The sequence below is a fragment of the Mastomys coucha genome, unplaced genomic scaffold (genome assembly GCF_008632895.1).
Source record: "Mastomys coucha isolate ucsf_1 unplaced genomic scaffold, UCSF_Mcou_1 pScaffold23, whole genome shotgun sequence".
Taxonomy (NCBI): domain Eukaryota; kingdom Metazoa; phylum Chordata; class Mammalia; order Rodentia; family Muridae; genus Mastomys; species Mastomys coucha.
The window spans coordinates 66,998,850-67,012,509 of record NW_022196906.1 but is presented as its reverse complement, the minus strand read 5'-3'; the positions used below and the strand labels follow the sequence as shown (position 1 = coordinate 67,012,509).

The following is a 13,660-nucleotide window of genomic DNA, read 5'->3' as shown; positions in this document are numbered from 1 at the left end:
CCTCCTCCTTCTTCTCCTCCTTCGCCTGCACCAGGCCCAGCTGTATGGGAATCATTTTCATTCAATCCACCACACTGACTTATCTCACTGAGCATTTTATCTTCAAGACTTATCCTTGTTGCAGCCCGGTCAGCATTTCCTTTGTCTTAAATGTATCGTTTTGTAGGTATTGGAGAGGTGGCTCAGTGGCTAAGAGTGTTCCCTGTCCTTGTAGAGGTCTAGAGTTTGGTTTTTAACTCCAGCTCCAGGACATCCAGTGCTCTCTCTCTTCTACCCTCTGCAGACACAGCACTCATGTGCACACATGCATATGCACGCAAATGTGTGTGCACATATACATAACTAACAATAAAACAGATCTTAAAAATCACTTTGTTGAGGGAAAATGAACACATACCAAGATACAACAATGTTTATAACTTAGTGAGGTTGAAGGTGTTTGCCCCTGAAACTATCGCTGCAGTCAATGTTGCTCTCTTTGTTGGGGTAATTAGTGTATATGTGCTAAGCATATGTCCTAGACTATACATTTAAGTTTACAGCTTGGAGTTGCCAGCTAGAGGTGCTATTCTGTGCAGGTGTTTATTCTCTTAGTCATCCAAATTCTAGCCTTTTCTGGAATTTTATGGAACTTTGGCAGTATCAGCACATTTTGGCATCTTTCTACCCATCTGGGAACCATATGTCTTCTCTGTGTTCCTACAAATTCCCTTATTTTAGATTCCTGGTACAGGCTGTGTGTCCCTTAACTGAAATGCCCAGGACACAGAAAGTTTTCAAAAAAAAAAAAAAAAATATATATATATATATCATGCATTGGGTAGAGGGAATTTTATACAGTATTTGCTCACTTATACTTTTAACAAACACCGTGTATTACAGCTGATGGGGCCTTTTATCCTTTGGGAGTGCTTAGAGAACCATGTTTCGAGCTTCTCTTTTGTAACATGAAGTCAGGTGTGAAACTCTCTATCCATCTGAAGCGGTCTATCAGCTCATACTTGATTTTAGGCCATTTTGGACTTTGGACTTTCAGGTTAGTGCTACTCCATCTGTATAATGTTGTAGTTGTCCTTTGTGACTGGTTTATCTCACTCAGCATATCATCGATGTTCTCGTGAATAACAGGATCTCTCTTCCTCTCTCCTTTTTTTTTGAGATGTAATGGATCAAAACCAGGGCCTTCCACACACTATGTAGGTTCCTTCCTTCCTTCCTTCCTTCCTTCCTTCCTTCCTTCCTTCCTTTGTTCCTTCCTTCATTCTTTTTTGCTAAAACCCGTGTTGCCCTGGCTGTCCTGGAGCTAGCTCTGTAGCCAGGCTGGCCTCAGACTCAGAGATTTGCCTGCCTTCTGCTTCCAGGGTGCCGGGATTAAAGATGTGTGCTACTCCTACCCTGCTGAGTTCTTTAATTTCGAACACAAAAATTATTGTTTTGTGTGTGTGTGTGTGTGTGTGTGTGCTATGTGGGTGTGCACATGCCATAGTGAGGAGATGGTGGTCAGAAGGGAACTTGTATAAAGTCTGTTCTCTCTTTCCACCATTATGTGCGCTCTAGACATGAAACCTGGGTCATCAGGCTTTCGAAGCAAGTGCCTTTATCAGTTAACATCTCCCTAGTCTAAGAGTTCTTTCTTTTAAAGACTCAATAATATACCATTGTATTTATCTGCACATTTTTACAATTAATTTATTTATTTAATGTATGTAACATTGTCTTCCTGCACATCAAAAGAGGGCATCAGACACCATACCAGATGGTTGTAAGCCACCATGTGATTGCTGGGAATTGAACTCAGAACTTCTGGAAGGGTAGTCAGTACTCTTAACTGCTGAGCCATCTCTCCAGCCTCTGTATCCACATTTTTTAACCATTCATCTGTCAGTTGGCATTCGGGTTGCTTCTGTGTCTTTGCTACTGTGAAGAGTGTCACAGCAAGCACAGGAGTGCAGTTAGCTCTAGGGCCTTGGCTTTGATTGCTTTCTATGTACACTTAGAAGCAAGCATTTGGCTTATGTGGTGGTTATATTTTTAATGTTTTCATAAAGACTGTAGAACTCACATCCAACAGGGTTCAAGGAATTCTTTTTCTTTTCTCTATAACTTTGTCAGTACTTATCTTTTCCCCAACAGATATGAGAATATACCATATGTGGCGCTGACTTGCATTTCCCTGATGATGTCTAAGTTTTGTTTCCTGTTGATTGACAATGCATTCTAACAAAATTAATTTTTTTCAGTGATTTAATTTTATTCACTTTATACCCCGAACACGGGCCCCTCCCTCCTCTTCCTCCCAGTTCCACCCTTGTAAATCCTTCCCCCATTGTCCCCTCCACTTCTCCTCAGAGAAGAGACGTCCCCCTTTGGGTACCACCCCACCCTGAGACATTTAGTCCCAGCAGGACTAGGTGTATCCTCTCTCACTGAGGCCCAACCAGGCAGTCCAGGTAGGGGAAGGAAATCCAGTGGAAATGAGCAGAGACAGAGTCAGGCCTGCTCCACTTATTAGGGGAGCCACATGAAGACGAAGCTGATCATTTGCTAAAAATGTGTAGGGTGTCTAAGTCCAGCCCCTGCGTAGTCCCTGGTTGGGGGCCTAGTCTCTGTGAGCCCCTGTGGTCCCAGGTTTGTTGACTCTGTAGGTCTTCTTATTGTGTCTTTGACCCACCCAACTGGCTCAATTCTATCCCCAACTCTTCCACAAGACTCCCTGAGCTCTGTGTGATGTTTGGCTGCAGGTCTCTGCATCTGCTTCCATCTGCTGCTGGATGAATCCTCTCAGGAGACAGTTATGCTAGGTTCCTGTCTGCAAGCATAGCAGAGTATTACTAATAGTGTCAGGGTTGGCTTTCTCTCATGGAATGGATCTCAACTTGGGGCAATCATTGGTTGCCTCAATCTCTGCTCTATCTGTATTTCTGCACATCTTGTAGGCAAGACAAATTTTGGGTTGAAGGTTTTGTGGATGGATTGATGTCCCCCTCTTGAAATTTTGCCTGGCAACAGGAGGTGGTCACTTCAGTCTCTATATGCCCCTCTGGTAGGAATCGCAGCTAGGGTCACTCCATAGACTCCCTGTATCCTCCCCATCCCAGGCCTTCAGCTAGTCACCAGAGATTGCTCCCACTTATTTCCATTCTCACTTCCAGCTTTCCCCAGGCCCCTCCCCACACTGACTGCCATCCCCATTGCCTCTTCACCTCCTCTCCTACCTAGCTCCCTTTCTCCATTCATCTCCAATGAGTACTTTCCTTTTCTGAGTGAGATTCCTGAATCCTCCCTGTGACTTCATTACCCACTTTCTTTGGATCTGTGGATTGAAGCATGGTTATTCTGCACTTTATGGCTAATGTCAACTTAGAAGTGAGTACATACCATATGTTCTTTCTGGCTCTGGGTTACCTCACTCAGGATGATATTCTCAAATTTCATCTATTTGCCTGAAAAATTCATGATGTCTTTGAATAGTATTCCATTGTGTAGATGTACTACATTTTCTTTAAACAGAAAGGGTGATATGTCACAGGATTTTCCCTGTCCAATTACATTAGTGCAGAGGAAGCCTGTGATTGGATAGGGAAAAGGGAGGCAGAGCTGAAAGAGAGAGAGAGAGAGAGAGAGAGAGAGAGAGAGAGAGAGAGAGAGAGAGAGAGAGAGAGAGAGAGAATGAGCATCTCAGGGGAGGGAGGAGAATGGAGGCTGATATGATTATTTTATAAGGTTAGAATAATTGGGATAAAGCCTTTATCATTATCAATTGGCCCTGAAATTATTGTACTGGCATCTTATAAATTGTGACTTTATTGATACATAAATCTGATTAGTTAACTCTAACAGTTTTAATTCTACCGGGTAATTGGGTGTTGTGATGGCTGACCAACTCTCTGGCGGGGAGGGGGGTGGTGTGGGGAGGGGTGAGTTCCTCTCACTACCAGGTTTACTTTTACACTAGTATATTGTTTTGATGGCTGTAACTCTAGCATTTTCTAAAATTAGGGAGTATAATGCTTCTAGCTTTATCCTTGCCCCAAACTGACTTGACTATCCAGAAATGTCTGTGCTCCCATAGATTTCTAAATTCAGTTTTTGCTCTATTTATTTAGTGTCATTGGAATTTGGCTAGGGATTTCATTAAATCTTTGTTTAGGGAGAATGAAGGTTTAGACATCATTGATCTTTAAAAATTGACACACACAGGATCTCTTTCCAGTTATTTGTGTTTGAGGGCTGCAGATGTAGCCTAATGACCCAAAATGTCACTGACTGTATGGTTCTAATATGCAAATATCCAGAATAGAAAACAAATCTATAGTGTGGATACTGGGAGTTTCCAAGATTGAGGGCAGTGAGCACTGGGGAGAAGCTGCCTAGCTAGCAAGGTGGTTTTACTTTGGCTAGAAAGGTTTGGGAACTAGAGGTAGGGTTACACAACACTGTAGACACACTATGTGCTATTTCCATTGCTCACCTTAAAATGCTTGATTTCCTGGTATACAGTTTCACCTTAAAATTTATTTTTAAAAATTAAAAATTCCATGTATGTATATGTGAATGTGAATGTCCTTGGAGGTCAGAGGTGGAGCTGGAGTTACAGGCAATTGTAAACCATCCAACATGAAATATAGATGTAAGTTAGGTCCCCTGCAAGAGCAGTCTATGTGCTTGACCTCTAAATAAGCCATTTCTTCAGCTTCTACCTTAACAAATTTTGAATGCCACCCACATTGTTGTGAGACAGAACTGAACTTACAAAGGGTCCACAGGCAATGCTACCTCAAAAGAATAATGATGTGTCATTGTCTAAAGATTACTGCTTCATTGTGCCTGGTTCATTATCTCAGTGTGATGAAGGAGCACACCTGATTAGCTGTCAAAAGCAAATGCTCACACATCAATTCAAGGGAGCTGGTGAGGCAAGCATTCTGATTTTTTCCCCACTCAAATATAGAAAGACAGGCCTTAGATGACTCATAGGTCACAAACATTACTAAACAGATGCCTTTTTCTCCAGAACAGTAAACATCTGCTCTATGTCTGAGGGTCCAATTTGATTCCTAGCACCCACATCACACAGCTTACCACCTGTAAATTCCAAATCCATGGATCTGACCATGGATCAGATGTTCCTCTTCTGGTATCTGAGGACACATACACACACACACACACACACACACACACAGACACACACTTTTAAACTTTAGAAACAGGTGTTTTATATGAAAAGGCATATGACATTGTAATAATCTAGTAAAGACAGATGTCTGTAATCCTTTAAAACCTTTAACACATGTAAACCTGTTTTATAGTTAATAAAAGTATATGGTCTTGAAGTAACAGGTGTGTGTGCGTGTATGTGGTGTGAGTACAAGCATGCACGTTTGTATGTGTAGGTGCTGCCCATGTGTGGGAGGCCACAGGATCTCTTAACAGCTCAGAGTGTGCTGATTTGGCTCGTCCAACTAGCCAGCTCACTCTGGGGACCTCATCTCTGTCCCTACATGCCGAGCACTGGATTACAGGCTGCTGCCACACCTACCCTGCATTTGTGTAGGAGCTGGAAATCAGTACTCTGATCTTCACCCTTGTGCAGCATGCGGTTTGTATGGAGCCTTGGGGAACAATTTTGATGGGAATAGAAATAATCATGTTAACCACAAAAATAACTATCGTAACAGACAGCCATAAAAGTACAATGATGTTAAAATTTCATCAAGTTATATCTCCTATTGCTATCAATAGAGTATTTTATTTCAAAACTTCAGGCGGTTACTTTGTGAGACAGATTCTTACTATGGAATCTGGCTGGCCTGGAACTTGATCCTCCTTCTTCAGCATCCTAGTAGTAAACATTATAATAATGCCTGTGCTACCATGCTTAACCATGGTTAAGAGATCTTTGATTCCCAGAGACTGAAGGGAAGGCCATCCAGAGATTGCCCTACCTGGGGATCCATCCCACATGAAGACACCAAACCTAGACATTACTGCTGATGCCAAGAAGTGCTTGCTGACAGGAGCCTGATACAGCTGTCTCCTGAGAGGCTGTCAGATCTTGACCAATACAGATGAGGATGCTTGCAGCCAGCCATCGGACTGAGCACAGGGAACCCAATGGAGGAGTTAGGGGAAGGACTCAACGAGCTGAAGGGGCCTTATCTGGCATCAATGGGAAGGGAGGCCCTTGGTTCTGTGAAGGCTTGATGCCCTAGTGTAGAGGAATGCTAGGGCGGTAAGGTGGGAGTAGGTGGGTGTGGGAGCACCCTCAAAGAAGCAGGGTAAGGAGGGATGGTATAGGGGGTTTGCAGAGGGGAAATCAGGAAATAGGATAACGTTTGAAATGTAAGCAAATAAAATATACAGTTAAAAATACATGCTTTTCATAACGTAAAAAGAAAAAGAAATCTTTGATCCATATGTATAACTACTGTGAAATGATAAACGAAACTGTAAGTACCAATAACTTATCTGACAAAAAGCTTTTCAATAAGAGAATATTTAGTGCTAGAAATTGTAATTGTAGGTGTAGTAGAAACACCAGCTTTAGAACAAGGTCAAGTTAGGCTCGAGTCCTGGCATCATAATCCTATGTAGTAACTGCTGGGTATTGTTTTCTTCACTTTTGTGTGTACAGCCAAGGTGTATGTATGTGACACACACATGTTTATATATATTCAGTTTCTTTTTAACTAATGTTTAGGATAATTCTTTAAATATTCATGGGATGAGAATTGGAGGGATGGCTCAGCAAGAAGAGGGGCTTGCTGTATAAGCCTGGTGACCTGAGTTTATCCTCAGAACCCAAATAAAGGTAAAGAGAATTTACTCCAGAGTTTTTCCCAGACTTCACATACACCGCCCCCCCATCACATGCACACACCTCATAACGTAAAAAGAAAAAGAAATCTTTGATCACAGGCACAACAAATTTTTTTAAAAAATTCATAGGGTGAAAAAAAACCCTTACAAGGTCTTCCTTAAAACATTGAAAGGATGCAAAAGAGAATAACCAAGGAAAGTAAGTATTCAGTTTTAATATAAATTAAAAAGAAAAGCCCACAAAACAATCTAATACTTTAAAACAATATAATGTCATTAACGGTTATACCTGCAAGGCAACTTGCATCTTCTGAGGTAAGGTCACTTGAGTACATCCTAGCCTTTTACCCAAACTTTGTAGTACGTATATGTAAGGCTACCCAGCATGCTGCTTTGTAAATAAAGTTACACAAACAGGCTCGGTAGTTACATATTCCCCACCAGTTTTCATGCTACAAACCACATGGACAAGTGTGCTTCTGGACTGCTCACTACTATTCGAAGACTGGTTTTGTATCTGAATTGTTAGTTCCTGACTACGCAGGAGGAAGTATGAGGACTATGTAAGAAGGTACAGCATGCAAGCTGCTAAGCATAAGGCTTCTTTCATTGTTCTCTATCCCGTGCTACTTCATTTTCTAGGTGAGGCAACTAGGGTCCAGCACCAGTTCCTCCTCACACAGGGCAAGCACAAAGAGCTTAGTCATCAGTGACTTTGAATATGGCTATTGGATAGAGATGCAAACTCTACAAAGCTCAAGGAATTAGATACTTTGGAGACTCATTTTGATCTAAGGGTTTTGTACACGAGTTTTATAGTATAGGAAAACTGGCTTGACAAGTAACTAAATGCTATTGAGAAAGTGATCATATAGGTAAACTTTTTTCTACGTCTGGGCTGAAAGGTTTATAATATTGCAAGTTAGTTTCCTGTGGTAGATTTGGGTTACAACTTGTCTTAGAACAGGAAAGACGAAAAAACCCAGCTCTCTTTAAATGTCCAAGAAAACAATTATATATTTTCCTATTCAACCTCTTTAAATTGATGAGCAAAATAAGTGTACAATATTATTATTTCTTGATGTGAAAGAATTACTCTCTGTAAGTATTAGCAGTGTGTCCCTTGTGTTTTTAGTTCAGTCTGTTAGTAAAGCACATAGAATGGAGCCTACTGTACAAGAACTACTGACGACAATGCAATGACAGTACCAAAGATAGGCTACCCAAGCAGGAATCTGAATATAAAATTATTCAAAGACAGGTTTTTATTGCAAATATTTGCTCAAAAACTACTATATACAACAGAATTTTAACAGGCCTTGAAAACATTTAACATTCAATTAAACAGTTTAAGAATTCAAAGTACATTTTAAGAATTAAAAATGCAGCATTTAAAATAAAGTTTTATTAGTACTTAAAATGAAATTATTGTTTGTTATATTCATTTCTATTTCTAAAAATCAACTTAGTAGCTGACTTATGGATAAATTAGGCTAATTTCCACAACCTTTTTTTTTAAACATATGCTTTAGGGTCCCTTTTGAAGTTTCTACTTTTACAATTAAGGAAGTCCCTTACCATACTTGAGTACATGTGGAAGCATGTTTTTAGGTCAATTCTTTTTGCCTACATTCTACCATACTTTGGTTTGGTTTTCGGACCATTTTTATGGGTCTATTGCTAAAAATCACTGAAACAATATTAAAAGCATAGTAGCTATTTAAGAGCTTCAATAACAGATTTCTACTTTATACAACTAGTCCATGGGGGCTGGGGTGGGGTTCTGCACAGCTTATACACTGACTGAAAGCACAAATATAAACTTATATTTTCATAATTTCACTTTCACTGAAAGTTTAATAAAGGTAAGCTGACAGCCTGGCAGGCTAACACTTGTATGGAGGTGCACAGATTCTAAAATTCTGTTTGCATGCTTCTGACAAGATTGGAATGTTATATTAAATCCAAACTTAATTTTTATATTCATCCAAGTTCTCAACAGGCCAATTTAGCACTCTAAGCATGCTTTATCACCAGGATCATATTAAAAACAAAGCCTTCATTAACAGTAACAATTGATTGGCAGTTCAAAGGTATTTTCAAAAAATGCATGGTTTTAAATCTCTTTCTTTAAGTTTACTAAAAGGAATATTCAGGTGATGAGGACTTTAAGTTTAGTACCAATGAAAGTTTGAAAAGTCTGATGAACATAACTATTAGTCTTATAATAATTTCATATTAGTAAACAAGATTTCATCAAAAAGTGCTAAGAGACCTTTGGATGACAAACTTAGTTTTCACTAAAGTTCTGTTCAGGTTTTTAAAAACGTGGAAATTCACACTAACCATGCTATTATTGGTAACCTGATTTAGTAAGATTGAACATACAGGTGAAATGTATGACGGACCTCCTCAGATCTCCCACTGCTGACCTCTACCACGGCACTCCTGAGCTCACCAGGCAGTACTGTTCTAAGTGCTTTCTGTTGGGAATGAAACTTGCAATGACTATGTCACTTCAGCTTCTTTCCTTTCCATCTGCTGGGTCTACTGCTGTCTCTGCTCTACAAGGGCCACTTCCTCCAGGACTGCCACCTGTTTGATCAGATACTGTGTCACTGGTGTTGGCTGAAGAATCATCACCATTATGAAGGATCTCTGTGGCTTCATACTCAAGTACTTCTGATGGCGTCAAAGGTTCCAAACGAGCACTGCCTTGCTCACTAGCATCAGAATTCACAGATTTAGGTTCATCTGCTTGCCTCAGAAACTGATCAATGCCAACACTCTCTGATGTTAACTGCAAATCCTGACTAGTCTCTAAAGACAATTCTGTTTCAGAGGGATTTTGCTCTTTACTGTGGTCACATGAATCTGTGCTTTCTGAACTTTGGTCCACCTTCAGATCCATTTCCTGACAGGTATGATGTGTTTGTTCTTCCTTTTTCACATTATCTGTCCCAACATCTGGATCATGACTCAAGATGTTCTTTGAGCTGCTTACATTTTCTGTATCTGAAACTGTTACACTTCTTTCACAGTTTGCTGCTGCTGCAGCTTCACATACACTTGCATCACGCCCAGTGCCTTCTTCTGATGAAGGAGCTTTATCCTGCTTACTGAAAAACAAAGCTGCTTATTATCCATTCACAAAATGATGTAAAACATGTTAAAGAGCCTCTACTATCCAAACACGTAAGTCCCTGAGCCCTGGCTATTCTCTTAGAACTTGGGAGAAGGCTAAGGCAAAACTCTAATTAATGCTGGAGCCACAAATAAAAAGGAACCTGCAACATGAGTGCCTTCCAGCTGTCTTTGTCCCAGGAGTGACTGCTGTTGTCTGATCAAAGCTCTGACCGTGTCTGAATCAAATTAAGTGTTCCTAATATTCAGTAAAAGTACCTAACACAATCAATCTATGAAAAATTCTAATTTATGTTTTATATACTCTGTGCTTAATGTCTTTCCTATATAAAATCAAATCAGCATTTGCAAACATTTTCCTGATTTTTGATAACCTCATATACTTGAAAATATATGCAAGGAATATATATATGTATGAACACATGATTATCTACTTACATATTTAGGTGTATGTACACATATTCCTCTAACCCTGGTATGTAAACTGGAATAATTAAACAAATCATAAAATGGTAGAGCCCTTATGTAGATCTAAGAATGATTACCAAAACCAAATCACCATATATTCCAAATTATAATAATTAATCTATCCACAATTTGAATGCTTTTTTCTCACTGTGCTGAGTGGCTACCCCAGTGAGGATATCAGGTGTCATCTACTATGAGATCCCTGAACATACAAAGCAATTTCTCTGCACTTTACTTTGCTCTACTGACCTGCATTTAGACCGATCTTGGGGCAATACTGTTAGTTTCCAACTACACTCCACTGAGATTTCCAACTAAACTAAATCATTGGTTACATGGAAAAAATTCATGTGAAAAATGGTCTTTCAGGAAAACTAGCTTGGTTAACATTTGCTTGTCTCCATCCATGTCTCATTTATGTTGCTACTGTAAAAGACATTTTTGTCCGTGTATCAGGCAGTCACATTATTAGTCTCTCAGAAAGATTCTATTACATCCACCCATCTTAATTAAAACTCATCAATTACTTGTTCTGAGCTCATTTTCTTATGTTCACTAGTCATAGATAAAACCCACATTTTTCTTCCTTTCAAATTTGTAAAATTAATTTTGTTCAACTTCTTTGCTCAGAACTCTAGGATAAAGATGTAAGGAGGCCAGATTATTTTAGTAGTGAAAATTAAAAACATCTTGATAAGGCCTCAATATTTTACTTTTTTGTGGGGTAGAGTGTTATTCTCAACAGATTAACAAACAGCCTACTATAAAATATAAGGATAGAAATGAGAAATTACATAATTTAACTGTCCAATCTCATAATCTGTGGTATCTTATAACTGTTTTCATTTACTAGAGGAAATATTTAAAAATATTTAGCATAGTATTCAAAATGCTAATTTTTATTTATAATATTTAAGAAAAAATTTGTAAAAGTTTGAACTTTCATTAAAAGTCATTACAAAAGTAATACTTTATACAAATAATTCACATAATTCTTTGCCAGTTGTCAGTGAAATATAATTTAGTTCAAATATTAATTTGTTTCAATAAACTTGATCAAGAGACTAATTTTTCCTTTATTCTTACCTTTCAGAATGTGATGCTCCTGGTTCTCCTTCAGCTGTACTATGTCTTGCTGTTTCCTGAAACAATAACACTTTTACACTCGTGGCTAAACTATTATTATTATTATTATTATTATTATTATTATTATTAATGTTCTGGATAAGAGCAATTTAAGTATACAAGCTAATACACCAAAGGAACAGAAAATGAATTTTTCAATCTTAAGTGTTCAGTAGAATAATAGGAAATTTTTTTCAAATACATAACATTTTCAGTTATAAAGTTTTGAGTTAAAGTCAAAAAGCAGTACCCATCTTTATTAAGAACTATTCTCAGCTGAATGTATTAGCTCACATCTTTAATCCCAGCACTTGGGAGGCAGAGGCAGGTGGATCTCTGTGAGTCTACATACTGAGTTCCAGATCACTAAAGACCACATAGTGAGATGTTACCTATTTTCCTTACCAAGGGTTTCAAATGTAGAAGTCATTCAAGCAGAAAACTAGTTGAAACTTGAATATTAATAAGATACCACCCCCAGAATCTTACATATATTACAGATACTTAGGAAAAAAACACTTGAAATTTTTATTTCATATTTAAGGATTTGTTAATTCTTCTACTATCAAGCCACAAGTATGAAAAGATAAGATATATTGAAGAAACATTTTGCTTATTTCGAATGTTGAGTGTGAGGAAGAAATACTGAAAAACCTTCATCTAGTGGGAGCGGCTCAGCAGGCCCTGACAAGCACAAGTGCCATGCAGAGGCACTAAGAACTGCATTGAGTTTCATTTAGCCCACACATGAGATATCACAATTGATATCTGTACAATTGAGAAGTAGAGGGAGTGCAAAGTCCAAGTGATATAGCACACGGCACAGGTCTTGTTCTTAACCCCAGCAGACTGACATGAGTCACACACATTTATGTTCTTATTTACCCCCAATTCTGCTAAAAATTGTACCTGAAAATTAAGCAATTTCACTCAATTAAAAACAAAAAACAAACAAACAAAAAAACCAAGAAAATACCAACCATGCTTATTAGTAAAGACAAGTCAGCAATGTTTCAGAAGCTGGCAAGTGGCCAAAATACTGAGGGCTCAGCAGGATGGCGGAGGTGACGGTGAGATGCCCACAGAAGGGCAGTGAGGGAGTGAGACAGAAGGGCTCAGAGGCGAGGCTTTTTAGAGAAACCTGGTCTAATGTTGAGCATGTAAAAGGCAAAAGTGATGCATAGGAACTGCTGGGAATCTAACTGCTCTTTCTCCAACTCACAAAAGGTAGAGATCCCTCCCCTTACCACAGAGGTGAACAGTCAGCTCTCTGAACTATCTAATCAAGACTATGTGAGAACCAGAAACAGCAAAGAACAGCTTGAGGGACTGGATTTCCTCTGTAGACACTAATCAGTCCCAAAACACCCATTCCCTATAAAGACTGTGTGTATGGGTAATCTCTTCATAAAATACCTCACCTCAGCATTAGCACAGCCAGATTTCACTGCAGCAAAATCTAAATAATATCCATGCAAGGTGTGAAGGTTGTACGCACACAAATTCAGGAGGTAAATTCACATAAAAATTGACATCAGTAGGCCTCAAAATATGATTCACAGACACCCAGGGAGTCCATGTTAGTTTTCAGAAATTAAGTGAAGTCACAATTCTTAGTATAATACAAGACTATCAAGAAATAAAAATGCTGGCACCATAACACAAATCAAGATAAAAGCACCCAAAATGTACCAGCAGTCACTGTATTCTCTATTACCAAACACAAGTAGAACTATATTATTATTATTATTGTATTATTATTATTTCAGTCTTTGAACTCATGTCTTGTCAATATTCTGTGCATATATTTAAAGCATCAGGGTCTATGGCTGTGTGGTGACTGAACACAAACTCCCCCCTCCCATAAAGTGTTACTTTCATTTTAAATGAAAGCCAAACTATATATATTTTGATTTTGATATTCAGTAGATATTTCATAAAGCGAGCTTGACATATCAAACAAAAAATTGTGTTTTACTGTTAGCAACAAAATCCTGCAAGAACTTTTATTTCTGGAAAACTCCTATGCATCGCAGACAAACTTAGGGTCAGTATTAATGAGTAAGACTAACATATAATGTAGTACATCAACATTCTATACATC

General features: G+C 38.7%; 1 protein-coding gene across 3 annotated transcripts in view; it reads right to left on the bottom strand.

Annotated features, from left to right (window-relative positions):
• Window positions 1-8,066: 8,066 nt before the first annotated feature.
• Znf280d (zinc finger protein 280D) overlaps window positions 8,067-13,660 on the bottom strand; it is an 86,568-nt gene continuing 80,974 nt past the window's right edge. The window contains exons 21-22 of one of the 3 annotated variants that reach the window (XM_031345618.1): window positions 11,518-11,573; window positions 8,067-9,938 (exon numbers count right to left, since the gene is read on the bottom strand). In XM_031345618.1, the coding sequence (XP_031201478.1) occupies window positions 9,338-9,938; window positions 11,518-11,573 (657 nt within the window). In that variant the 3' untranslated portion in view covers window positions 8,067-9,337. The remainder of the gene's footprint in view (window positions 9,939-11,517; window positions 11,574-13,660) is intronic. The other 2 variants (XM_031345619.1, XM_031345621.1) reach the window with 2 other exon arrangements.